Genomic DNA, 27,710 nt, shown 5'->3' on the forward strand with positions numbered 1-27,710 from the left:
AGGGAAAAAACACTTCTGCTTTTAAAAATGTTTGAAAACCCTAATCTGCATAGTTATTCAATTCTTCATTAGTTCCTGCTTTATATCAACATAGTTTTTCAAGGTGTTGAGGGCACTTACTAACAATTGTTAGTAAGGTAACTCTTAGTGAACCTTAAGAGAATGGTTTTACTAGAGGGGGAAGGGATTGGGATGAGGGCAGAGTGAGTAAAGGGGGTCAAATATATGGTACTGGATTGGAAACTAGACTTTTGGCGGAGAGCACACAATAGAGTATACAGATACCCGTCGCGTCCAGCGCAACACAGGCAGTGAGGGTACGAGAAGGGGTGGCTTTGGGTTAAGTTTTAAGAAAGAAACATACAGAGACTTAATGCAGTTTAAATCTCAGAAGGTCAGGGGTCTCACAGTCATGAAAGACTGGAGCCCAGAATAAAGCCGACTGGAGGTTTTTATTGATAAGTATACAAGGGAGTAGCAGTGTTTTTGGCACGGTCTGTGAGACTCACTTATCACGTTATAGAAACAACCCAAACCAATTATGTTGCTCTTCAAACAACCGAAGCAGAAAGTCCTTGAGGTGAGGTATGCAACTCTTTGAAGGGACATATATCACATGTTGAAATTGTTTCACAGAGCTGAGCAGAGAGTTTAATCTTATCATTCTCAAGACTTTTCTCCCAATTAGGTGAGAGGGAAAACCAGAGCCAGCAGCCGCTTTTCTCAGGCAGGGTGAAGGGGAGACAAGGCCCCTTCCCAAATCTTTCTAAGGCAGCTCATGGAGGTCTCCATGGGGTTCCGCCTGGCTTGAGTTGTCCCCCCCCCCCGTGGGGGATCTTAGTCGTCATTGGCTGCAAACCCTCTTTTGGAGACTAAATAGAGAGAAATATACAGTCCCAGAGATGCATAGTCTCACAGACTATTCTTTCCTTAAGGAAAGACACTGGGGGGCAGTCTGCTAGGCTGTTGTGTGACAACAGATACCGAATTATATTGTTGTACACCTGAAACTTACATAATGTTATTAATCAACGTTACCTCAATAAAAAATTTTTTTTTAAAGAGTGAGTTTTGCTAATGAGGCCAAAGCCCTGGGTTCAAGCTTTATGTAGGTCATTGAGCATGACTGTACTTACTACTAGCCCCTGTATCTGTGGTTTGTGATTCAGTGCAGATTGTATAAGAGCTGCTGATGGTGAGTGAGTCAGTGGCCGTCTTCTGAGAAGGACAGTGTTTTGTCATTTATTCGATATACAGGCTCCATAGGTCAGCAGAAAACTGAGAAATGAAAAAGGTTCATTACCTTGCCTACGCTAAGGAAGGCTTGTAGGAGATCTGAGAGCTTCTGTATCAGTCTTGAGAGGTGATGCTGTTCATTTATTCTTGAATCTTTGAAACGTGTCAAGATCATATATAAGTTCCAAGATGTGGCCCAAAACCAAATACAAATTCTTTCCAGGTTATCTTTGTTTGGGGAAATCGTCAGATCGGTAGTTTGCCTTTTCAGAATCTCCTGTACCATTGACTCACCAAGTATAATTTAAAACTTCAAAGGAGGTCATATTTTGACCATCTTAACATATCCCAAGCAGATAATACTGCTTGCTTCCCTCAGAGCTAGGCTAGCTTGCCCTTCATCCTCCTCTATTGCCTCCCCTTTCTGGTGCTCCCTTGCCCCCTTAACTTTTTTTTTTTTTTAATTTTGTATTGGGGAACAGTGTGTTTCTCCAGGGCCCATCAGCTCCAAGTAGTTGTCCTTCAGTCTAGTTGTGGAGGGCGCGGCTCACTGGCCCATGTGGGAATCGAACCGGCAACGCTGTTCAGAGCTCGCGCTCTAACCAACTGAGCCATCTGGCCGCCCCCTCTGTCTTAACTCTTCTCACCCCTCTTTGGAACCACCTTTATGCCTCTCTGCATGGTGATTGTGAAAGGTAGAGGTAACGTTAATGGAAACAGACTTCTGTGGGGCTCCAGGGAGGTACCGGCTTCCTCTCCTCACAGAGCTTAATGCCTTTTATTTAGCTCCTCACAGAAATTGAAAGGCGTAAAAAATTCAAATCTTTTAGTTTCCATTTAGCATTCCTCTGTCCCCAAAGCATTTGTTTTCTTACAGGCTAGGCAACAGAATGTAGGAAAAGCAAAACTGGGAAAACAGCTTTTAAAGAAAATGCATTCCTGTATTAGGCTTCCCACTGTCCTCCCTCAAGTGACCAGGGCCTGTGTGGGCGAAAACAGTGTTGATCCTTTTTTGTGTGTTTATCTTTAAAAGTCTTTGGGTGACTTAGGAGTAGGGTGATTAATATCTTATATGTTTGTTTTAAAGAATTCATTTTTCTCTTTCTCTTGGTCAAATGTTCCTCAGCCCCATGGGTGCTGCTGTGTTCTCTGGGACCTAGAGACATGTCCCTCACCCTTCTTAACAACCAGGCCCCCCTTTTGCTTTCTATATCCTGGAAATGCCCAACTAGCATGCACTTTGAGTCTGGTCTCACAGGGTCACAGAACAGCAGTGTTTCTCAACGGTTCATGCATGTTCCGTGCACCATTTTTGGAAGGAAACATGACTCCTTGGTCTTTTCTTTGCCTTTTACACCACCTGCAATAAAACTGACAGGTAGAAATTTAATTTGCTTTCTACCCTCCAAAGCAACACTACTGCAGAGCCTTCTCAAGATACCTGCCTCAGTAAAAGTGTGTACCTCCTAGATGATGGTCACCTTTCTCCAGACAAACAGACAGACCGTAGGCTCTGCGTTAGAATCTGCTGTGGATGTTATTTTAGCATCTAAATCCTTAAGAGTAGTCCCCACCTTAAATGGTGATGATGGTACAGGACTGAATGAGGGATTGTGAATTTAGTAAATGATTTTCTGCCAGTCAGGAAGCATCTTTGTCTTCTGGGAGGGTAGGTAGAGTGTCATAGGCTCTCACAGTGAGCTCTGGTTCTGGCTTTGTCCTTCATGGTAGTTCTTACACTTTGTAGTGTAGGCCTCGTCCTTGGTGACTTTGAGTAGTTCTCCGTCAATAGCCAGGGCCAGACGGAAGTACAACTGGCAGGGGTTGTAGACGAAGTTTGTAGGCAGTTGGGCAGCTTTACAGAATCAATCTTTACTTGCAAGATTGTTTGATAATGTTTAAAAATAAAACAAATTGGTTTTGTGGTTCCTCTGTTTGCTTTTACCTTCAATTAACTTCCCCATCTTCTGATTTTTTTGGTTTCAGTGGTTCACCACCACCCTGCATTTACAGGGCCAGCGAGATGCATTTACACAGCCAGGAACTTGGTTGCCTTTAAACAGTTTTATGCCTGGCAATTCATCAGGAAGGTTGTTTTGGGGAAATGTGGCCTCTCCATGTTAATAACATGATCCTTAATTGTGGAAAAAATTATACAGCCTTTAGCTTTACTGTAATTTCCCATCCGAAAGCAGATGTTAAAACTGATTATTTTGGTGACTTAAATGTATTGAAATTCAACCTCATAAATCCGAGTCATTGTCTTACTATTTGTTGTGATATTTTGGGGCAAGCCTCTTTTTAGTTGATGGTGTTTTAAAATTAGCTTTGAGATGCTAAATGCATTTATCTTTAAGGTATTGTATACTTTAAAAATGGGAGAGGGAAGGGTTCTTTAAAAATTTTTTTAAAATCTTTAGCTAAGGTGACAAGGGGGGAGGCTTTTCTTGGGAAAGACGCTAGATATATGGAATTATGAGAAGTGTAGGCATGGCCCACTTATTTTTCTTTCCTTGGTTTTTTAGAGTGAAGACATAGCCCAGAGAGGGAGGTGTAAAGCTACAGGTATGGGCTAACTGCTGGATGGGTTTGCTTCATGGGCATCTTTTTAACCTTGCATGAGGCCTGTTGTGCAGATATGAAAAAATTGCCTTCAGGAAGGTGATGGCTTTTTCCCTACATTATAGGATATAATTTCCTGTTCCTAGGAAGCTAGAAATATTTCTTGTTTTCTTTCCCAACTCTTTCTCCTTAGGTATTTTCTAAGGCAGACGTAACTCCCAGTTGAACTAGCTGCTGCCTAGTTCTAACAGCTGTGGGATGGGGGGAGGGGGAGGAGGGTGTGTGAGAGAGTGTGTATGTGAGTGTGTGTGTGAGTGTGTGTGTGTGTGTGTGTGTATGTGTGTATGTGTGTGTGTTGGGAGCAGTATTCCACACATCATCTACCCAGCTATCTGTCGCCATTCCCATTTCATAGCTGGAACACCCCAAGTAAACTAGAACAAAGATGAGGATAGAACTTAATGGATTTCACACAGATAACACTTACCCTCCTAGAACCAGAATTTGTTCAATATTCTTATAATCTTACAATATTTTATAATCTTATAATATCTTATAATATTTTTAACTCAGTACTGGAGCTTAAAGAATTATACTTAAGTTCCAGAACTAGTTTAGGATCTGAAAATATGACCTAATTTGAAGGGTGATCACAATTTCACAGGACAATTTATTAGGTCAGGTTTAGTCCCAGAAACTCCAAGGGAGGCTCTGACCTATACTTTTGCTGATAGCACTAAGCTGAGAAGAGGGTCTTTCTGCTGGTCCTTATCTTTGACACTGATTAGGGGAGGAGACAGTGATTAAGGATGGGGTAAGAAATGGAAAACCTTTTAGATTTCAAAAAAGGTGGTAGTTTCTTCCCCTTCAGCCTTATCATATCCTCTCAATAGACCGCCTATGATAATTTTACAGGAAAACCAACTTGCATAAACAATCACAAAACTGAGTGCTTTTTGTCTTACAGTGATTTTTAGATTTGAAATAGAAAAGTTTTTTTGTTTTTGTCTTTGTTTTTTACAATATTTCTATTCCTCCTTTACTTTAAAACTCCCCTTCTCCCACGTTTAGAATTATTTTTTCATTGTCAAGACTTACTGGAAACTCACTCTGGTTTGTTTTAAAGTATACTTAACCATTATGTTTTTTGCAAAAATGTTACCACAAAGTGAGATGCTGAAGAGATAATTATCAATATAGGTCAGTATGTTTTTGCATATGCAAGATACTGGATTGGGAGCTCTCTAGGAGACCCACTAATTACATTAGAAGTACTAAAGTTTTACAGTGACATTCAGGTCCATAAAGGTTTTAAGCTAAATTTTTAAGTTCCTCTGATTGGTTATTTTAAAGTTATATCAATTTCTATTTTTGCTTATGTCATCTAACTGCCAGAAGCTGGGAGAGGGGGGATATCCAGCCCACTTAACTGAGGTTTTCACTTCCCTAGATTTTTATACTTTTCTTTACAGAGACTGTTGGTGATTTTTTAATGACGTAGATTCTTTTTTATAATTTAGTAGTAGGCTCTAACTTCCTCTAAGCTCGTATAACCAAACTTCACATTTTTGCCCTTTAAAACACATTTCGATTACCAGGGTGGAAGTATAAAAGCTTTTCACCTGTCGTTGAACTCCCTGGTTACATTAAGATAGGCAGCCTGACATTTGCACGTGCCACCTGCGTGTTTTTTTGTGTTTTTTTTTTTGCTCAACTATGCTTTTCTGAATTGTTCTTTTACTCTTGACAAAACGAATGCTGTGATTTCTAGCACTTCTCTCTCTGCTAATCCAGTTTTTAAACTGTTTATTCCATTACAATATTGTAAATGCAGAGTGTGCTATTCTTTTGAGGGGTTTCCCTTATCAGCTGATGATAATCTTAAAAGTTCCCTGTGTTCAAGGATTCCTTTAAATTCCCTGTGTTGTGAACTGAACTGAGTGAAGTGAAAGGCAACCCTAACGATAAAAATGGAAAGAAGGCCTGTGAAATTTGGGAGCCTTCTGCGATACAGTTTTAATTGAGTCACTGCCTAAATGTTATCATCAGTTGATAATGTTCTAGCAGGCTGATTGTCCCTACCCTCACAAAATCAGGCTCTGAATTGTTGTTCTTATTCAAAGCAAAGAAAACTGAGGCAGTCAGACAACCAGTGAAAGAAGAGGACCCCACTAATGTAAATTCATAGTGAGAGGACCCATGGTAAAAAGGGACTGAGGGAAAGTTAAGGCCTTCTTTTGCAGTGGACCCTTGGTTATGACTCTTCCTGCCATCTCTATTTCTAATGCATCCTTTGTGGCAAAAGCCTAGAATGTGTTTCTGAGTAAGAAATAAGAAAACTTACAGGCAGTTTTTTGTGGATAACTTTTAATTCTACCATTTCATTTTTCTCTTAACACCTGCATTTTTATATTCCCACAATCATTTTTATCATCATTTAACTTTGTAACCCTTTTCTAAAGTTGACTGACTTGTGATTAATTTCTGTGCTTTTTCCCCTATAAGCATGTTGAATTTAATTATTCTGAGATAACTCTTGTGACCTGCCTAAAGAGAAGCATCCTCTTTCATGTAATAACATTTTCATCTTGTAGGTTTTTAAGGAATAGAATCATAAAATGAATTTTAAAACAGTGCTCTAAATCGATGCTTCCCAGCATTTGGCTTGGTAAACATTACTGTGAGGAGTGCTCATCCTTTCATACACCAAGCAGTGCCCGGCTACTCAGTAAAGTATCCTACATTTAAGTACTCTTGTTACAGATTGAAATAGAGATGCAATTAAAAGCTATGTATTTTTAGTGAATAATAAAAGCATAACAGTAACCAGTGGGATTCTTAACAGTTATTGATTCCTTTTTGAAGGAATCCTTGAACTAAAAAATCTAATTTGGTTGTTAACTGACCTCACAAATTTACTTCTTGGTCCAGGTAGCTTTCTGTAGGAAGAAGCATGTGATCAGCTTCAGTGTACATAGGAGAAAGTAGGACACGCCTAACCAGTAACTTAACCAGTCCCAGCTTGGGTTACCATCTTCTGCCTGTCTGGCAATCAGGGCTTGGTGAACTGTGGATTGTGTGCCAGTTGCACAGTCTCCTCTCAATTGTAACTTGTTTCTGCTTCCTCCTTTAATAGGATGGAAGAGAGCTCCTGCCACTTCTGTCTCTGCAGCAGTAGATCAAGTGAGCCAGGATCTCTGACAAAATAGAAAACCATTTAGGTGCTATTAACAGTTTTAAATTTTGGATGGTTATGTCTGGATATTGGACAGAAAACACAGTTTCTACCTTCTGGGGTCAAATGCAGGCAGATGTCAGCCATTGTTACACAGACTAGAACATTTAGGCTGATACCATGACGTGCAGCCTTTCATTATTTTTTACAAAGCAACTCTACATGTTTAGAGTTCGTTCATTTACCTCTTTACAGGCTGAACTTCTTTTTTTCAAAGTTCCCTGTGTTATGAACTGAGCTTGAGTGAAGTGAAATCTTTGAGGTAAGGCAACCCTAATGATAAAAATGGAAAGAAGGCCTGTGAAATTTGGGAACCTTCAGCGATACAGTTTTAGAGTCACTGCCTAAATATTGAAATGCCACCATTTGTTGTTTGGAGGGATGTGGAGCTAAATTGAGAACGGGAGCACCACATCTGCCTTGGCTGCTAAGTATATCCATCTCTGCTGCTCACCCACAGTAGAATTTTTATGTGCGCATTCATTAATCTTGGTTTTAGCAACAGTTTAAAAGAGGACAGAAAACGAAGAGGCTTAGTCTACATTTCTCTGTCCTTCCTTGCATGTTTGAGTGTTTGTCCCTAGCAGGCTCCGGTTCTTTTTCATTATTAGAAAGGTCAAACAACTGAGAAGACATTATTTCCTAGTACTATATCAAGGGGCAGAATATTACAGTTCCATTTTTATTTTTACCTTTTAAATATTCTGGCAAATTAGGATTCATAGCCAAGAAGTTCTGCCTTGTGCCACCTAATAAATAGCATGAAGCAGCAGATTTTAAAGTCCTTCAGTCTGGTGAGGAAGCACACTGTTCTCAGCACCATCCAGAAGGCCAGACCGGTCCAGTGCAGGGCGTCGTGTGTGAGCAGTAAGTTTCTGGTGGCCATTTCTCCGGCCAGCTTGCCTCTGGCCTCCTTCTGATGGTCTGAACTGTTCCTCCTTATGTGACTGTTCTGAGGTCAGTTTGGACCCAAGCGCTGTACTCAGTGCTGTCTTTGGCACATGGGAACTAAGTTCAGACCAAGGCTCAACTCAGCTCTTCTTTCCAAAACCATTTTCAGACCACATGAGGTGAGCTGCCTTTTTTTATTCCTTCTCTTTTTTTTCTTTTTTCCTTCAGGTAGTTTCAGGCTTTGGGGGCCCTCAAAAAATGGTTTGCAGGAAGGAGTTTGGAAGATGTGAAACAAGTTTGTGTTTCTTCCGCTCTGTTAGCCACTGCTGTCTTCATGGATCTGACACTCTATTTGTCTGACAGTGCACTTAGTACTGCTTCGCCAGGGAAAATCACACAAAACAAGCCTGGCGCATCAGCGCTTTCATTGTGTGCCGGGCTGAGCCTCCCTGCACATGGTCACAGCCCCCTTTTAATCCAGTACTCCCTTTCCTTTCCCCAGCCCTGCCTGTTTCTGTGGCACTCACTGCTGGTTTCCCTGAGCTCCTGTTTCCACTTTGTGTTTTTGTGGGGCCCAGGAAGCTAAAGCTGTGTGTATTTGTGGATCAGACAAGTGCAGCAAGTTAATATCATTGGCTTCTGAAGGGGAGAGTGAGGTGATGGCTGCGTTTAAGTTGGATTTCCTTCCAGAAATGATGGTGGATCATTGCTCTTTGAATTCCAGTCCCGTGTAAGTATTTCTGTTGTCTAATTTTTTTTTTTTATCATAAGCAGAGGAACTGGGTTGTCTTCTTGGTTATTTAATGAAAATAGTCCCTTAAAAGAGAGAAGAAAAAATTGGGTGAGGAAGCCAAAGCCCATGCTATTGTTATCTCCTATTGTTGTCTGATTCCGTGTCATTACTGCCGATGACCTCGAGCAGCAACTAAGTTCTGTACATAAGGGTCCCGTTGATAGGTGACCAGCAGCATCAATGCGAGTGTGCTGGCTCCTGTCTCTTCAAACTGTTTTCCCATATCATATATTCCAGGGTCGTTTTTTAACTGTAGCTTCATTGCTTTGGGTTGGATATGTAATTTCAAATAATTTTTTGGGAAGTTATTTTTAATGATCAAATTCTTAGACTCATAGCACAGAGAGTGTATTTAGTAGTATATACAGAATGCTATATTGACATGTATACTGTTATTCTGGGTTTTGATTTTTCCCCCCCAATCTAATTGAAAATGCAACACAATACATGATTTGGGAGATATGAGATGCCCCCCCCAAAAAAAAATCTAGATCAGTCTTGATTGGCAAATAAATTTTCAATATGGGAATGAAAGGACTCATCAGTTTGTAGTACTGTTGAGGAAGTGACAGGAAGTGAGTGCCCTTGTACACAGCAAAAACGCCAACCTGGCCCTGAGTTGTAGCTATAGGGAACCTGAAGTTTGGGCTTTGCAGAGAACACATTTCTAACTCCTGATTTCAGTTACTTTAACCAGGCTTCAGAGTATCTTGGAACCTCAAGTAAATGAGTCTTAGGTTATTCAAAGCCAGGAATATTCAATGGTAGAATATTCCCTAGATAACAGGTGGTAGTTGCAAGTTTTTGAGTTTAGGCCTCCATGTGCAACTCAGGCTGCGCTAGGCTTTGGTGTAACAGGTGTGGATAATAGCAGATTCTGAACAGCTCTTCGTGGAATAATTTGGGATCCTCAAAGTTAGCCTGCTTGCTTGTTTGAAATATTAGGTTGGAGCAAAAAAGTTACTTTTGTACCAACCTAATAAATTCTAGCCTTCTCTGTAGTCTCCAAAATAATAATAATCTAGATGTCTTTTTATGAGAGTTCTTTACTGCTAAACTCTATTTTAGCAGTAGATAGCAGGTGAAATCCCAGTGAATGCTGTGATGAAGACTTACTACATAGTGGAACTACTCCCGTGTACAGGTACATGATCCCTAGAAATAGGACTTCGTGGCTCAAATTATCTTTCTTAGTAACACTCTCTCTAGGCCTTGCCATTGCCTAGTGTTCAGTTCTTAGGTACAGCATTTTCCTTAGTCTGTTTTCTCATCTTTTAAGTGGTGGACTGATTCAGTATCCCATGAAATCTGGACCATGGAACACTGCATGAACGTTACCTGGAATGTAACAATGCAGATTGCAGGGCCCATGTGCAGATAGTCTTATGCTGCAGGGATGCCTAAGAATCTGTTGTCTAACAATACCTTACATGGGTGTCGTCCACACTGAAGTTTGAGAAGTAACGGGCTCAATACAGGTCATTCTGAGTAGAGGTAATCAAGCACTAGACTGTTCTGCCATTTTTTCCCAAGTGCATTCGCATCTGTTTTAGTCATCTGTCTTCACAAAGGCGCTGTGAGGTTTGTTGCCCCTGTTTTACAGATAAGAAACCCAGTTGAGAGCAATTATAACTGACTTGCCTGAGGAGAGTTGGTGTCAACCTTGGGCCTACAATGCAAGTTTAATGGTATACTCTCTTTATTTTTGCCCCCTAGACCAGGCCTCAGGTGTCACTGAGCAGTTACCATCAACTCTTGTCATACACCAAAACACCACAGAGTTGGGCAGAAGAAAGGTCTTGAGATGGTGTGTGCTTGCTGCTTCGTTCTTGGATTCTAAGCCCTTTTAACTCTTACTACTGTTAGCAGGCTTGACATCAGTGATTTTCTCTCTGAAGCAGGAATGTGATCTAGCAATGTCTTATTTCCAAATTTCTTTATAGCAGAGAAGAATTGGTGGAGGAGCTGTGGAAAGGCCTTGGGGATCTGGGCCATAGTTCTGTTCACATTTGTGATAATGTCCTTGATTCTGTTCTGATCACTCTTCAGCTTCCAGGTTCTTCTTACTTTGCTTGCACCCTAAGACATGGCTGTTCTCCAGGGCTTGTATCTCAGGTCTTTTCTCTTAGGTCTTCCATTGCTTAAGGGGGCACTGATGTGCTTTTCTGATTCTCAGATCTCTATCCCCTAAATGTCCCCTGAGTTCTATAACTTTGTTTTAAAAACTGTTCATTGATTACCTCCATATGGAGGCTTCCCCACGCAAACAAGCCCCATATTGTCTGCACTAGAATCGATAACTTCTTCTATTTCCTCATCTTCTTTATTGAGTAATCTCCAAGTTCTAGTGGATCCTGTCCCACCCACCACCCCCCTAAATTTCTCAGTGTTGCCTGAGACTGGTTCCTAACTTTTGGAACTAGTTTTTTCAAGAGCCTCCTGATCTCCATATTTCCTCACTGTATTTCATCCTCTAGATTATTGCCCGATATCTTTTAAAGGACAAATGTGATCACTTCCTGTTTAAAAATCTTGGAATAAAGTCCAAGCTTTTCAGTATAACGTGGAAAGCCCCTCACTGGTTCTTTCCAACTATCTATTCTCATTGATTTTCTAATATAGTTTCTTTTTTCTAATATTTTAAAATATTTTTATACTCCCCTAACTGTCTCAAGTCCTTTTTCTACCTTTCTAATGTTAACCTCACTCTCCTTTCCCTTTTGAGACCTTAGCGTTTCCTCATCACCTCTTAGGCTTTCATACCTCCATGCTATATAGCACTTTTTCCAGCTGCTTAATCCATTCAGCTTAAATGCCTGCACACACACCTCTCCTCGAAATAAAATAGAGCCACGTTTTCCGCAGAACTTTTATTCCTTTGTTAAAGCATGTGTAGGGTATTACAGTGGGCCCTTCTGTTTGCTCAGTGCCATTACCTCCAGGGCAGGACTCATTCGGTCAACTTTAGTAGACCCTTATAGTGCATAGTGTCTGGCACATAGTAGGAGTTTGGAAAATACAGTTGAATGAATGATAAGTCCCGTGGGTTTTTTTTGTTTGTTTGTTTTTGTTTTTGCATTCTTGTGTGTGTGTTTTTGTTTTTGTTTTAAGGAGGGCATAGCTCACAGTGGCCCATGCAGGGATCGAACCGGCAACCTTGATGTTATTAGCACCACGCTCTAACCAACTGAGCTAACCGGCCACCCCTGAGGTGTTTTTTTTTTTTTTTTTTTTAAATAGAGATGATTACAGAGATAAGGACTACAGACACTATCTCATAACTGGGGGAGGAAGGTTGAAAACCTTCAGAAGCAGATTGGTAGCTGTTCTGTTGTTGAACGGTCACATAAAAACCTTTATTGATAGCTTTTTTTCCTAGTACCTAACACCCCAGCTAACATAGAAAGATCTCCCTTTATCCAAATGAAAATTAGTTCCTTCCAGCATAGACACATTCTGTCTTGTTCCCACTAGAGAACAGCTGGTAAGTAACTGAGGACAGTGTTTCTGGGTCCTTTTTATTTTGATGGTCTTCTGTGCCAGTTTTTTCATAGCCCAGTATGTGAGCCAGAGGGACCTGGTAGGGGTGGGTGGTGGCTGGAGATTGGGATGCAACAAATATTTGTGGTTGCTGCGGAGGTGAAGGGATTGGTAAGTATCTGAAAATTTTCTGTTTGTATAATGAACAAATGGAGGTCAACAGGTAATGAGAAGGAAGAGTGAAAAAAATAGTGAAAGATTTCAGAAATGCTTTCTAAACAGATGCGAAAGTAATATTTGCCAGCCTGTTTGGCTGCAAGGAACAGATACCCACTCAAGCTAGTGTATATGCAAGATTTTCTTCTAAGGACTGCTATGGACTGTGCTATAATGTAATCTGGAACCCCACAGCTGGAAGACCTGGAAACTATCCTTCTGACTCAGGACGCATGTTCTGCTCTCCCTACGTGTGCTGCTGTTTCTGCTCTTCATCTGCCTTGTAACCTTCAGTTGCAGCTTGGCTTTCTTTATCTTGCCACTGCCTTTCCAGCCTGTCTTCTGATACCTCATTCTCTCTCTCTCTCTCTCTCTCTCTCTCTCTCTCTCTCTCTCTCTCTCTCTCTCTCTCTCTCTCTCTCTCTTTCTCTCTCTCTCTCTCTCTCTCTCTTTCTCTCTCTCTCTCTCTCATTGAGATAAAATTTACCCCTTTAAACTGCACAGTGCATTGATTTTTACTACATCCACAAAGTTGTGCAGCTATCACCACTGTCTAATTCCAGGATATTTTCATCACCCTGAAAAGAAACCCTGTACCCGTTAGCAGTCATTCCCACCCCTTCTCCCCCTCCCCACTCCCCATTCCTAGGCAACAACTAGCCTACTTTACGTCTCTGTAGATGTACCTTTTCTGGGTATTTCATATAAATGGAATCACACAGTATGTAGCCTTTTGTGATTGGCTTCTTTCACTAAGCATAATGTTTTCAAAATTCATCTATATTGTAGCACGACCCCTGTTATCTCTTGCTACTGCCCTTTCATCTTGTCAGCTTAACTCACACTGTCTCTAGTTGCACCTTTTCCACTTCTGGCTTCACCACTGCCTGTTTCTGTTAACCATTTCCAGATTCTTTAGAGCAGTGTTGTACAATAGAACTTTCTGTGATGATAAAAATATTCTCTATTTCTGCCGTCCTATGCGGTAGTCATTAGTTACATGTGGCTAGTGAGACTGAGGAACTGGGTTTTTTGTTTTGTTTTTTTTTAAAGGGCTTTTTTTTTTTTTTAAGATTTTATTGGGGAAGGGGAACAGGACTTTATTGGGGTACAGTGTGTACTTCCAGGACTTTTTTTTTTCCCAAGTCAAGTTGTTGTCCTTTCAGTCTTAGTTGTGTCGGGCGCAGCTCAGCTCCAGGTCCAGTTGCCGTTGCTAGTTGCAGGGGGCACAGCCCCCCATCCCTTGGGGGAGTCAAACCGGCAACCTTGTGGTTGAGAGGACACATTTCAACCAACTGAGTCATCCGGGAGCTCAGTGGCAGCTCAGCTCAAGGTGCCGTGTTCAATCTTAAGGAACTGGGTTTTTTAAGTTAAATAGCCACGTGTGGGTAGTGGCTGTTGTCTTGTTCAGTGCATCTGAAGAGGAATTTGACGGGCAAGGCCTATCTTTCTGTTTTAAGCATCCGTCATGCTGTTAGGTTTCTGGCCAGCCAGTGCATCCGCATGTTGGGCTAAGATTCACCCCCTGGTCTAGTCAGCTGGGGCTTGCGGGTGGGAAGAAAGTAGAGAGCATCAGCTCTGCTCCCTGAGCTGGGCCTGCCGCTGGCGAGTTTCCAGAGGGAGAAAGATAGGAGAAAGAAGAGAGAGCTTAGGAGTTTTGAACAGATATGTGCTTTGAAAATAAAGCTCTTTGTTTTCCCTCCCCTGTTTCTCTTCCAAGTTGGTTCTCCGCTCTGTTTCCCTATGGCATGTTCTATTGAGATCAGACGAGAAGCCTCTGGTCCTGATTTCTCAGTTTCTTGTTCTTAGTGGTTTGCCACTTGGTGCCATTGTTGCTTCTGCTGTCAGAAACGGAACATAGAAAGAGGTGGGTTAGTGCCATGCCCCTCCCCTAAAGTACTTGCTGCCTTGTTATCTATCTACCCTCTTCCTGCACTGCTGCAGACCCTGCTTTTTTTCTCTCTTCCATCTTACTCTCAGTTCAATACTTCACAGAAGTACTGGCACTTCCCACAGAAGATAAGAATTCCACAGACTTGCCTTTTAGGAGTGACATGGACCCTGTCACTTCTCCGGGGGGCTCTTGAGCAGGCGTAATAAATACGCAGAATTCATGGTTGCTGACCCTGAGGAGCTCTCCATCAGGGGGGACATAAGCACAGATTTGAGAGTGGATTTAGTGACTTGTAGAAAATGCCATATCTGGACAATGTGGGATCCTTGGCGTATCACACTGGGGGTCTTGTCCCCAGGTGATTTGCTTTTGCAGCGGTTACTTTTAAATAAGGACAACATGCACACTGGAAATATGTGTGGAAGGTTGCAGAAGAGCATTATTGCTTATCGCTTCAGACACAATAACAGTTGATGAGAAAGTTTCTGACTGCTTGTTACATATACATAGGTATACATGTGCTTGCTTCTCTTTTTTTCCTCTGCTGATGTTGCCACTTTTATTTCTAACTCTGTCATCTTCATGCGCTCCAAAGAAATGTTTTCCTTATTCACCATTGTATGCCACATCTAACTCAGTGCCTGGCCTGTGTAAGTCAGTGCCCAGTATTTACTAGAGGGAGGGCTAAGCCAGGGCCTAACTCCAGTTGCATGATATCCACAGTATCTTGAGCCTGGCCTGATAATTTGCTGTGCTCTAGAAATGCTTCTCAAACTGGTGAAAGGACTGTGTCCTGCCCCTGCCCCCAGCTTATAAAATCCAGTAAAAACAGTTGAATAGAAAAACAAAATAATAAGGTGTGAATTTGCGTTTGGTGTGTCTTATTAGATTGAACATTTATAAAATCACTTGATCCAACTGCTGTAAAAGTTTCTAACGAGTTCAGTTTGAAGATTGCCCCTTGGCACTTAGAGTAGCACTGCTCTTGGGGATTCTTCTAATGAATTGAAATGGGGGGGGGGGCGGGTTTGTTCATGGAGTAGGTGAAGTGAAGAAATGAGGGATTTAGAGAGTAAAGAGAAAGGAAGGGCATTTATCTGGAGTGCTGAGTCTCTGCTGAACTGTTAGACACACCGTGATGCACATGTGTTGACTATATTGATTCTTCTGCACTAAACAGTGATGAAGAAAGTTTAGAAATGGCACACGAGTTCAGGAGAAAGGGACAAACTGAGAACAGTGGCCTCCAGTGTAATGCAAATGAATAAACCCCTGTCTCTTCAGAAATAGCTATCAGCTTCCTTAGTAAACACTCTGAGTACCACTGGGGTTTTATCTTAACTCTTCCTGGAATAAAAATATGATTAAAGATTAGCAACATTTTAATAAAATATTAAAATTGGTGATTAAACTTGTTGGGGGCAGGTCATAGGGAGTGACATTCATTGTTTAACTAAGCACAGTGCTTTTTTAAAAAAAATCACAGTAGCATGATTTCTGTTAGAACATTAGGTTTAGGCTTCTAAAAGCAGTTACATTATATTTTTGGAACAACTTGCCACATGTGCTTTTAAATTAATTGGTTAAAGGAAAACCAATAAAACAGTGCATCCCAAAACACTTAAAAGCAAACAAAAATGGTAGATTGATCCTGTGACAAAAAAAAGGCTAGATGGATTCTGTGACAATCAAGTAATCATAGGAGATAATAGCTGCTCTTTAATTTGTGAGCCCTCTTTATTAACTGCATTCATTTTTATCTGGGCTAGTTGCTTAAATAGAGGGAATTGTTGAGAAAAAGAAATTTCTCCCTTCCCACATTGAGTACTTCCTTTGAACCAGGCACTGACTGTAGCAGGTGTGGCTACAAAAATGAATAGGAAATAAAACAGTTTCTGCCTTCAAGGAGCTCTAGACTAAGAGCTAGAGTGTGGGGAAACTTCACAGATACAGCAGTGAGAGTCGGTCTCTATACCATACCATTCATCTCATCGGCTTTTGAGATTTAGTTAGTGCTAGGTTCAGCAGAGGTGATGTGAGAGTAGCCCCTGTGGGTGTTTAGTTACAAGAGATTTAGGAATTAAAAGACAAAGGTTGAGCTGCTTTCATAGATTCAGCATTCTCAAGGATTTTAAATACTCAAAAAAATAGTGGTGGAAAAGCTTCTGTTTTTTCTTTCATGAAAGCTAGCATTTTGTTTAGGACTGGATATTAAAACATGGCAAATTTGAATATGATAATGTGATTCTGGATTAAACAACAAACACTACCAGAAAAGTTAATTATGCTAGCTATTTGGAATTGAAGTTGTTATTACTTTAGATAACATCTTGAAACAGTGGTGGGAGAAGTCCTTTGAGTTATCTGAGTGGTGGAAATATTTATTGTGCAAGAATCCCCCTAGGTTCTTGGCAATTGCAGGGCTAGCAAGGAAGGTATTCAAGTTAGTATTAAAAGTTGGGTGTGATAGGATTGGAGGAATTTGTTGACATTGTAATGGTTGCAGTTGGTATGGGAATTAACCGGTAAAGTCTTGGGAAAATAGCAGTAAATTGGATAACTTAGAAACAGTAAAGACCCAGAATGATGGCATCATTGTTTATGTTTATATAACCATCATTTGTCAGAGTTGAAGAGGCAAAGCTTTGTTATAGTCTGGGGGCCTAACTCGAGAGCACCAGGATTAACACATGAGACAGCCACAGAGGCCAACATTCTGGTCAGTTCTCAGCTCAGGCCTTGGAAATCAAGTGCTTCTGTTGGAATGTCTGCTGAAAGAAAACTTTTTACCTGTCATTGTATACATTGAGATTCCTGAATCTTATTCATAATTAGTAGTCCTTTGTGATTTTACAGACATTTTAAAAAGTTATGTGAACTGTGCTTAAAAATTACTAAATTTTGCTTTAGGAACTTTACCTCTTAAGTTCTTCTGAGAATTCTCATGCTAAACAAGGAATAAGTGAAACTCAGTTTCTTAATTAAAATGCGGGATGTCCTAATCAGAATGGTGACTTCAGTTTGGGATCTAATTATAATGGAAGGGGGTGGCCACGGTGAGGGGGGACCGGGGAACTCTGGTAACTCATAAATTGAGTGGAAGTAGTGAAAGGAAGTAGAATTTTCCCCCTACTTTTCGAGAAAGTAGTTGACATCTTTACAGCAAAGAAAACTCCCTCTGGAAAGCAACATGAATACATAAGAGTTTTAATTTATCTAATGCAGCTCAAAGAAAATGAACGGCACCCTGGACCACCCAGATCAACCGGATCTTGATGCTATCAAGATGTTTGTGGGCCAGGTTCCGAGGACCTGGTCTGAGAAGGATTTGAGGGAACTCTTTGAACAGTATGGTGCTGTCTATGAAATCAACGTCCTAAGGGATAGGAGCCAAAACCCTCCTCAGAGCAAAGGTGAGGGCTTCGGTTTTGCAGAGTAATTTCTGGTGTGTGCATGCTGTTTTCTCATTGGCAGAATGTTCCTGTGGTAATGGGGGGAGGGGGATGTCTGTCATTTTATAGTGGCTTATATTCCAGCCCAGACACACTTAATGGCTTAAAACATAAAAAGTTAAGGTGACTTCATGAGAATTATTTGTAAAGTGGATCTTGAGCGGTCCTTTGCGAGAACTCCAAATTCAAGAGACAGACACTTGTTAGTGTCTCATTTGATCTTGGGAATGGATTGACAAAAATAAAGTGTAAGTAAACGAACCACATAAGGTTTTCTTTAGTGTTTTGGCTAGGATAAGCTGAAAGAAGAAGACTGTCCATGTACCCATGGATTTTTGTCAGTGTATATAGATGATGGCTTAGCAAGGAGGAGGGACTATGGACCTGAGGTTTACAAGATTTACTTCCTCCCTCATATCCCCAGTAAAGATACAAAGCACAAAATCTACAGATCTGTCAGCGCCATGTGCTGTTAGAAGCTTAATTATATTTGATGAGAACCAAGAGTCCACAAAAGGATAGTAAGAGGTTCTGTAAGTCATTTTATAATTTAATAAATGATCATGATGTTTGAGGCATGTGGTAGGAACTGGCTACAATGTAAGGAGTGGTTTATTCTGCGAAAGAAAGAGTTTCTCGTAGACTCCATGCCGCACGAGTGCAAAGCCCCGGTCTTGTCTGAACCTGAGTCATCTTGCCCAGCACACTACCTGTTGCTCCAAGTAGGGTGGGTTGAATGGCATGGTACTGTGACCTCTGTAAGGGAAGTCATTTTTCCCGGAGAAGTTACAGGAGCAGCAAAAAAAGAATTTTAATAGAACTGAGAGAATATAACAATAAAGAAAATGCATAGAAAATGTGGGGGTTTTTTTTGTTTTTTTCCCCCCTCTGCTAGGTTCTGTGTCTCTCTCTGTCTCTCTGTGTGTCTCTCTCTGGCTAATTTTAATAAACCCTGCCCTTTTTAAGTTCCAATGTATCCGGGAGTGCTCTAGGAATTGTCCACTTTCCAAGGACTGGTTTGATTTTCTGAAATCTTACTTATTGCAGGGTGCTGTTTTGTTACATTTTACACCCGCAAAGCTGCATTGGAAGCACAGAATGCTCTTCACAACATGAAGGTCCTCCCAGGGGTAAGAAATCTCCTACTGGTTAGTGGGGCTGTGGGGGTTTTGACACGTGGAACGTGCTGATGCATATCAGGTGCATCCTGAAAACCAGTTTGGGCAAAGGGCGACTGCCACAGGGATTGATGTAAAGGGACATTTCAAAGAAGATAGGCTGAAAGTAGTTGTCTCTTAGCCAAGAGAATTTTGACTTCTTGACTCAGCATTCTACCTATTCTGGTATTTTGTGGGGGAAAGATCATGAAGCAGACGTGAGTTCAAGAGAACTCTTAAGGCTTTCGTTTTGGTATTCCTTTCGAACCCTGATTTATATTCCTGAAGGCCTTCAACGTGTGCCATGGTAATATTCATTTTCCATTTTAGATGCATCATCCTATACAGATGAAACCTGCCGACAGTGAGAAGAACAATGGTAAGCAAGCACACAAGCCCTCCCCTTACCAGGTTTCTTCCTAGTTCGTTTGCTGTTTCTCATGGCATCCGGATTGTGTAGTGCTCTAAGTAATTTCTTTTTGAGGTAGAATTAACAAATTATATTAGTTTCAGGTGTACAATATAATGTTTCAATTATTTGTGTATATTGTAAAATGGTCACAATACGGTAAGTCTAGTTAACATCCATCACCATATGTGGTTACAAAAAAATTTTTGTCTTGTGATGAGAACTTTTAAGATCCACTTAGCAACTTTCAAATATGCAATACAGTGTTATTAACTGTAGTTACCATCCTGTACCTTACATCCTCATGACTGACTTATTTTATAACCGGAAGTTCCTCCCACTCCCTATCTCTGGCAACAATCAGTCGTCTGTTCTCTGTATGAGCTTGGGGTTTTGTTTTCTTTTTAAGATACCACATATAAGAGAGATCATACTGTATTTATCTTTCTCTGTTTGACTTTCACTTAAAATAATGCCCTCAAGGTCCATTCATATCATTGCAAATGGCTAGATGTCGTTCTTTTTTATGGCTGAATAACATTTCACACACACACCACAGTTTCTTTATCCATTCATTCATCTGTGGACACTTAGGTTGCTTCCATATTTGGCTATTGAAAATAATGCTAGAATGAACATGGGGTGCATGTGTCATTTCAAGTTAGTATTTTTATTTTCTTCAGATACAAAACCAAAGTAGAATTGCTGGATCATATGGTAGTTCCAGTTTTATTTTATTTTATTTTATTTTATTTTATTTTATTTTATTTTATTTGGGAAGGGGAACAGGACTTTATTGGGGAACAATATGTACTTCCAGGCCTTTTTTCCAAGTCAAGTTGTTGTCCTTTCAATCTTAGTTGTGGAGGGTGCCGTTCAGCTTAAGTTGTCCTTTCAGTCTTAGTTGTGGAGGGCACAGCTCAGCTCCAGGTCCAGTTGCTGTTGCTAGTTGCAGGGGGCGCAGCCCACCATCCCTTGCAGGAGTCAAACCGGCAACCTTGTGGTTGAGAGCCCGCGCTCCAACCAACTGAGCCATCCAGGAGGCAGCTCAGCTCAAGGTGCCGTGTTCAATCTTAGTTGCAAGGGGCGCTGCCCACAATCCCTTGTGGGACTTGAGGAATTGAACTGGCGGCCTTCTGGTTGAGATCCCACTGGCCCATGTGGGAATCGAACCAGCAGCCTTCGGAGTTAGGAGCATGGAGCTCTAACTGCCTGAGCCACCGGGCCAGTCCCAGTTTTAATTTTTTGAGGAACCTCTACACTGTTTTCTGTAATGGTTGCACTAATTTACATGCATTTACCTTCCACTGACAGTGTACAAAAGTTCTCTTTTCTCCACATTCTCACCAACGTCTGTTGTTTTCTTGTGTTTTTGATAATAACCATTCTAAGAGGTTTGAGGTGATAATATCTTGTAGTTTTGACTTTCATTTCCCTGATGATTAGTAATATAAAGCATCTTTTTATGTACCTGTTATCCATCTGTTTGTCGTTTTTGAGGGAGGGTGTCATTTCAGATCCTCTACCTTTTTTTTTTTTCAGTTGGGGAACAGTGTATTTCTCCAGGGCCCATCAATTCCAAGTTGTTATCCTTCAGTCTAGTTGTGGAGGGCGCAGCTCAGTTCCAAGTCCAGTTGCCGTTTTCAGTCTAGTTGCAGGGGGCACAGCCCACCATCCCATGCGGGAATTGAACCAGCAACCTTGCTGTTAAGAGCTCGTTCTCTAATCAGCTGAGCTATCTGGCTGCCCACCGGCAGCTCGTTGTTTTCAATCTAGTTGTGGGGAGCGCAGCTCACTGGCCCATGTGGAAATCAAACTGGCAACCCTGTTGTTCAGAGCTTGCGCTCTAACTGAGCCATCCGGCCGCCCCCTCCACCTATTTTTTAATTAGATGTGGGTTTTTTTGTCTTGAGTTAAATGAGTTAACCCCTTATCAGATACATGATTTGCAAATATTTTCTCCCATTCAATATGTTGCCTTCTCATTTTGTTGATGATTTCCTTTGTTCTGCAGAGCATATTAGTTTGATGTAGTCCCACTTGTTAATTTTTGCTTTTGGAGTCATATCCAAGGAAGTCATTGCCAAAACTGATGTCAAGGAGCTTACCAAGCCTATGGTTTTCTTCTAAGAGTTTTATGGTTTCAGGTCTTAAATTCAAGTCTAATCTATTTTAGTGAATTTTTATGTATGGTGTAAGAGTGGTTCAGTGCTCTAAGTAATCTGTCATCTAAATTGTCTGTTTTTTCTTTAATATAAGTATGAAAAATAACAAATAAATAGAGTTAGTTGGTAGGGAAACAGTATAAGAACATTTTAGAGTAAAGTGGAATGTCTGGTCAGTATAATTTCTTATGGACAGAAGTGAAGGGGGGAAATAAACAAGTTAGGAAGGAGAACTTAGTCCTCAAGAGTAGAGTCACAAAAGGAAAGTGGACAGTTAGACTCTGAAAGATGTTTTCTGTTACTCTTGTCCTATCAGTTAAGTGTGAAAACTTGTTCTTTTGTAGTATTGCTATGTAGTAAAAGCAAACAGTTCCTAAATGCTAGGCAAGAATCTAAGCACTGTACATTAAATGCCTGCAGCTACTTTTGAGGTAAACCCGGTTATCCCTAGTTATCAGATGAAGAAACAGGCACAGAATGGTTAAGTAACTTTTACAAGATGACAGAACTACCATATTTCATCTAAATGCTTCCAATTAGAATTTTAAGATACCATTGTTTATAATAGGAGGTGCTAAATTATGAAAAAGTGTGTTCCTAGAATCCGTGAAATGCGGTATAAGGGCACAGAATCAGGGTTCAAACCCAGGTGGTCTTGCCTCCAGAGTCTGTGCTGTATATGACCTCTTTAGTAATAATGTTCAAGCCTTTTGTGTTTTACTCTCTTAGCAGTGGAAGACAGGAAGCTGTTTATTGGTATGATTTCCAAGAAGTGCACTGAAAATGACATCCGAGTCATGTTCTCTTCATTTGGGCAGATTGAAGAGTGCCGAATATTGCGGGGACCTGATGGACTGAGCCGAGGTAGGTCCATTTTTAGCCGTTAAATGTGCTTATCTTAAATTCTCTTTTTAGTTGGACCAGTGAAAACCAGTGATCCCTAGCCAACATGGCTCTGTCATGGAAAGGTTAGGAGTGGTGTTGTATATCTAGGTCCAATCACAACTCCTCTTACCAGTTGATCCCTTTGATATTTTCCCAGCACCCTTAAGGAGTCTATATTCTGCACTCCAGTGTCATGTATCTTTTTGTGCTCAAAGAGGTTTTCTTTTTCTTCTTCCCATTTTGGAGAGATTGTTGATGCCAAAATTGGAAACACTTCCTTCTCAAGAGGAACTAGAGGATATGAATCCTCGTATCTATCCCTTAAGGACTTTGTTTCCTACCTGTGCTTTCCTGGTTTTTCATTGTAGCACTTAATCGCCCTGGTGTAACATATCTGTCTCTTCCACTACATCATGAATGCCCGAAGGCAGGAACCATGTCTATATTGCTAGCATCATAGTAGGTGCTCAGTAAATGTCTATAAATAAATAAGCGAATGAATGAGTTATTGACCCTTCTCTTACCAGGTTGTGCGTTTGTGACTTTCACAACAAGAGCCATGGCACAGACAGCTATCAAGGCAATGCACCAAGCACAGACCATGGAGGTAGGGAACAGATGAATGAAAGAGGGACGTTTCGTAGCTGAGAGCACCCAGACGTTTGGTCTTCAAAGCCCAACAGCATGCACAGTATCTGGTTGCCCTGAAAGTTAAGCATGCCAGGCGTCTTAAAGTTAAAAATTGATGCTTTCGTTAACATATTGAATGTTATTAAATTAACATTAAAATTAACATATTGGATGGAACTAGTTGCCTTTTTAAATCTTTTATCATTTAAAAGTGTCAGGAAAAGAATCATTTGGCAATTAGTGAAATTAGAGTGCAGCCTGTGTGTCTCTAGAAAGGAGGATTATTTTCCTTCCCCTAGAAGGAGAAGTTTGACCCTTTCGTTTTGGCGTTCTCACAGGGTTGCTCATCCCCCATGGTGGTAAAATTTGCTGATACACAGAAGGACAAAGAACAGAAGAGAATGGCCCAGCAGCTCCAGCAGCAGATGCAGCAAATCAGTGCAGCATCTGTGTGGGGAAACCTCGCTGGTCTGAATACTCTCGGACCCCAGTATTTAGCAGTGAGTCTTTGTGGTTTGCTTTCTGCAGACTGTGCAAGCTCCCAGCTGTTTCTTCTTCTGCTGTCCCCAGCTAACAGACATAATGGCATTTACAACTTTTAGCACATTGAAATTTTATGTCAGAATTTAGGCAATGCAGTGTTCTTTAAGTCCTTTCCCCGTCCCTCTCCCCGCCCCACCACCTCTCTACCTCTCTCCCTCGCTCCCTCTCTCGTCACACATCTTTGATTATATCTTGAGGCTTCTGCTACAATTAAAGTGAAATTCTAATTTCCTGATAAAAAGATTTAGAAACATCTCATGTGTCCCTACCCCTAAGAAAAAATATTCCTAAGGGAATCTTAACTACCAAATATCTTTCTCCATGTCTCTTTCTACCAGATGTAGAGGGCAGCATTAAAGACCTAATTGAGTCTCCCTGAAAGTATGATAAATGTTCCTTTCTGCTGACTAAGAGATCAAGCATGGACATTATTAAATGAGTATTACAGATGTATATTTGAGTTCACTATGTCATAAATAGATTTCTTTTAATCTGATCTCCTGTTGAGTTTGAGTCATACAGTCCAAAAGAGGGGCAGGTTCCAGTTTGTTATTTAGATTTACTGGGTCTTTAATGTGTTTTAGGGGATTATCACTGCTTTAACCTTTAAAAGAATTGCAGACAGGACAACATAATTAAAACTGTGTCATCTGCGAATCAGAAATGACAGGTCATCTGTGAAGCTACCAATGAAGGAAAATAAATGGTGAAAGCATTCCATTTATATGGATAGTCCAAAAATATACACATAGGAATAGTCATTCATTCCTCATCCTTTCAAAGATTATTTGGCTAATTTGATGCCCGTTGGTCTCCATAGTTCTCAAATGTTAGAAGAAATCCCAGTTTATCCTAGCTAGTATTTCTCTGAAGTCAAAAAGTGTAGATGGTTGGGGGTGGCCAGTTAGCTCAGTTGGTTAGAACGTGGTGCTGATACTGGCATCGAGGTTGCCGGTTCAGTCCCCACATCGGCCACTGTGAGCTGCGCCCTCCTTAAAAAAAAAAAAAAAGACATTGAAGCAATAATCATTAAAAAAAAAGTGTAGATGATTGTTCTATTGCAACAGATTAAGTTGTTTCTTAATGCTAGAACATTGCTTAAAAGTTCAGAAACTTCAAAGAGATTTTAGTCTTCTGCAAAGTGATAATGCTTTGAATGTGATCTCTGTGATACTCATTTACTTTTCTTAGAGAGTTTTGGAGCCTTTATTCCGGGAACACTCCCCTTTTTGTTGTCATTGCAACAAGTGCATGATGATACATGGTGAGAGCTATGGTCTCTAAGTTAGGTGTGATCCCTCCCTAAGAGCTCTTCTCATATAGAGAGAAATGAAGGTGCCCAGTACAGCATGCGCAGTCCGCCAGCTGGACTGAACACATTGCCCATGGGATTTAGGAAGACAAAAATGAGGACGCGGGTGCTAATGGGCTGTGTAAGGGATAGTGCAGCATCATACTTATGAGGTTCTTTGTGGCATATGTAGATCGAACCTGATCTCTATTGGACTAGAGCAGTGGTTCTTAGTAATTGTGGGGGTGTGGACCCCTTTGAGAACCTAGTGAAAATTGTGTGTATGTGCATTTTTTTCATTCTACTTCTGGAGGTTTGTGGACCTTCTGAAACCCATGGACTAAAGGGATTCATGATGACAGAGAAACCAGGTTAGATATTTAAGGAACTGGAGAACAGGTTGACTAAAGGATCTAGAAACAAGAATACCAGTTATCCGTAAGGAACAGTGATTGTGTTTGTATGGAGCAAAGGTTTTCAGCAGGTTGGTTAGATGAAGGTTGCAGTTTGCTAAGATACAGAATAAGGTCAAGGTCATGGAGATTCGTAAGGTCATGGAGATTCATAAGCTCATGGACAGCTCTTGTTTCGTTTGTTATGGGACACCCTTTCAAAGAGAATGTTCACTGAACTGTTATGGACTGATCCAGCAATCGTTTGGTCATCGCAGCAGTGAAGACCAGCTTGGCGGGGGGACATAACTGGATGTGGAGCATGGGAGGCACTGGTCTGTTGTGGCTGGTAAAGAATGACTCCAAGGAAGACCCGTATGTGGTCAGATTTGATATGTAAGAGAGTTGTATAAAGTAGAAATTGGGTGTCCAGATGGAAACAGTCTGCAAAATAAGATGTGTGGACCTAACTAAGGAGAACTTGGGAGAGAGGAAATAGAAGTGGCAGCCACCCATACGCAGACGCTCACCGCAGCCGACAACATCCCTGCCGGAGTGGAGCTTAGCTCCCTCCTCTGCTTCTGTCCTTTGCTAGGCTGTATTCTGTTGCCCAGGACTTGAACTTGCCTCGGTCCTCAAGGAATATAACTGTCGCGGGGCCAGGGCTTTAGCTGTGTTGTATGTCCTGTGCTGTCATCGGCCTTACGTTCTGATGTGTTGGCTCGGGTTCTTGTCTTCGACGTTCTTCTGTCTGGGGGCCTCTGCACTCCTCGCTTTGCTGTGCTGTAGAGTTTCCCCAGATGCAGAACCAGCCCTCACTCTCACTCTTGTTCTGTTTTTTGGTGTAATGTCTAGCTTTATTTGCAGCTCCTTCAGCAGACTGCCTCTTCTGGGAACCTCAACACCCTGAGCAGCCTCCACCCAATGGGAGGTAAGTGTTTCACTGCGTGGAGGAGCTGCAGCAGCCAGGCCAACAGACCCAGCTAACAGTAGGCTCAGAGTTTTGCACTGTTTATGCAGGAAAAATATTTTCCCACTTATGTGAACCTGACATAAAATGAACATCCCAGGACTCTACTGCCTTGTCTCTAGAAGGAAGTTCTATTAGTCATGGAGACCAGCTTCCTCTGGGCTTGTTTGCTGCTCCCCACCAAGACGTTGAGGAAGAATGTGGAAAAGAGCTGTTAGCACCGGCAGACTTATCTGAGGCCCTTTGATCATGAGAAAACTGCAGCAGTTCTTTCTTTCCAGTGCCTGTGAAGAAAAGCCACAGATGGCTTCCCCTGAAGCCGCTAGAACCCAGGCAGGCAGTGTACCTGTGTCTTACACATGTTACTTGTTAGGTGAATTACCGTTTGTTGATGTTAACATGCCCAGGAAACTTAATTGACAAATACCTGAGTTTATAACAAAATGGGCTCCACAGACAAACCTTAGGCAGGTAGTGGGGTAGCTCCAGAGCTGCCTGCCCCTGCCCCTTGGCAAGTGCATTTGAGAAAGGGCTGGGCTAAGCTGACCCGCATTTTGCTGTTTGAAAATGTTGATAGTGTAGTTCACTTTGTCCTGGAGACTTAGGAAGTGGTAGACTGGGAATCTGGTGGTTTGTCGTCGCGTTACCTCTGCCCCCGCCCCCGCCTGCCCCTCGTCTGTAAATGATTTCCAGCACATTGTCAGCACAGTTCCAGTTTCTCGCTCCTGGAACTGTGCCGCCTAGGTTCACTTGCAAGTCTTTCCCTCAAGTGTTTTCTCTCTCTTCTCCTTCGGATGACTAATCTGCTATTCAAATGGTGTTTTGTTGTGTTTTCCTTTATTCTTCCTCCTGTTGCTGTGCTCACATGTATTTTCCTCGTCATTCCTTCCTTGGCCTCTGGATCTCGGCTACATTTTCTGCTTATTCACCTCCATTTCAAAGAGCACATCCCCTGTCAAGTCTGAGTGATGGTCTCAGACGCTGTCCCGTTCTGTGCCGCAGGCTTTGGCGTTCTTGATCTCTTGGATACCTGGCCCATGGTACACCACAGACCTACCGCTCTTTCCTGGTTTCCTAATTGCCCAGCCCATTATTAACACTCACTTGGGTGGCATGCTGTTGGATTAGATACCTCTTCCCTGAGGAAATGCTGTCCAGTTTCTTAATGAGTTGACTGATCCTGGATCTTTCGGGAGCCCTGTGGGATTGCTTGTAAGGCTTACCTAGAACAGCTCCTCTTTGGAACCAGCCTTCTGCCAGTGTGTGCTGTCACGCTGGAGCAGATAGGACGAACCCTTGTCTGCTGGCTGATGTCTTGCTTTGGATGTTCCAGGGTTAAATGCAATGCAGTTACAGAATTTGGCTGCACTAGCTGCTGCAGCCAGCGCTGCTCAGAACACACCAAGTGGTACCAGTGCTCTCACTACATCCAGCAGTCCCCTCAGCGTACTCACCAGTTCAGGTAAGCATGTAGGGGCCAGAATCCAAGAGACGGGATGTCATTATGGA

At 41.6% G+C, this 27,710-nt stretch overlaps 1 protein-coding gene across 23 annotated transcripts in view; it reads left to right on the forward strand.

Moving 5' to 3' along the window:
* The window catches only part of CELF1 (CUGBP Elav-like family member 1), a 66,717-nt gene that overhangs the window by 28,964 nt on the left and 10,043 nt on the right, over positions 1-27,710 (forward strand). For 3 of the 23 annotated variants that reach the window (XM_033120243.1, XM_033120241.1, XM_033120245.1), the window contains exons 2-9: positions 17,533-17,720; positions 18,807-18,889; positions 19,247-19,295; positions 22,220-22,354; positions 22,903-22,982; positions 23,344-23,505; positions 26,087-26,162; positions 27,535-27,663. In XM_033120243.1, the coding sequence (XP_032976134.1) occupies positions 17,543-17,720; positions 18,807-18,889; positions 19,247-19,295; positions 22,220-22,354; positions 22,903-22,982; positions 23,344-23,505; positions 26,087-26,162; positions 27,535-27,663 (892 nt within the window). In that variant the 5' untranslated portion in view covers positions 17,533-17,542. Of the gene's footprint in view, positions 1-3,761; positions 3,802-8,426; positions 8,655-17,532; positions 17,721-18,806; positions 18,890-19,246; positions 19,296-22,219; positions 22,355-22,902; positions 22,983-23,343; positions 23,506-26,086; positions 26,163-27,534; positions 27,664-27,710 lie in introns of those variants that run through there. The other 20 variants (XM_033120238.1, XM_033120239.1, XM_033120234.1 and 17 more) reach the window with 15 other exon arrangements.

Source organism: Rhinolophus ferrumequinum, chromosome 11, assembly GCF_004115265.2.
Source record: "Rhinolophus ferrumequinum isolate MPI-CBG mRhiFer1 chromosome 11, mRhiFer1_v1.p, whole genome shotgun sequence".
Lineage (NCBI taxonomy): Eukaryota > Metazoa > Chordata > Mammalia > Chiroptera > Rhinolophidae > Rhinolophus > Rhinolophus ferrumequinum.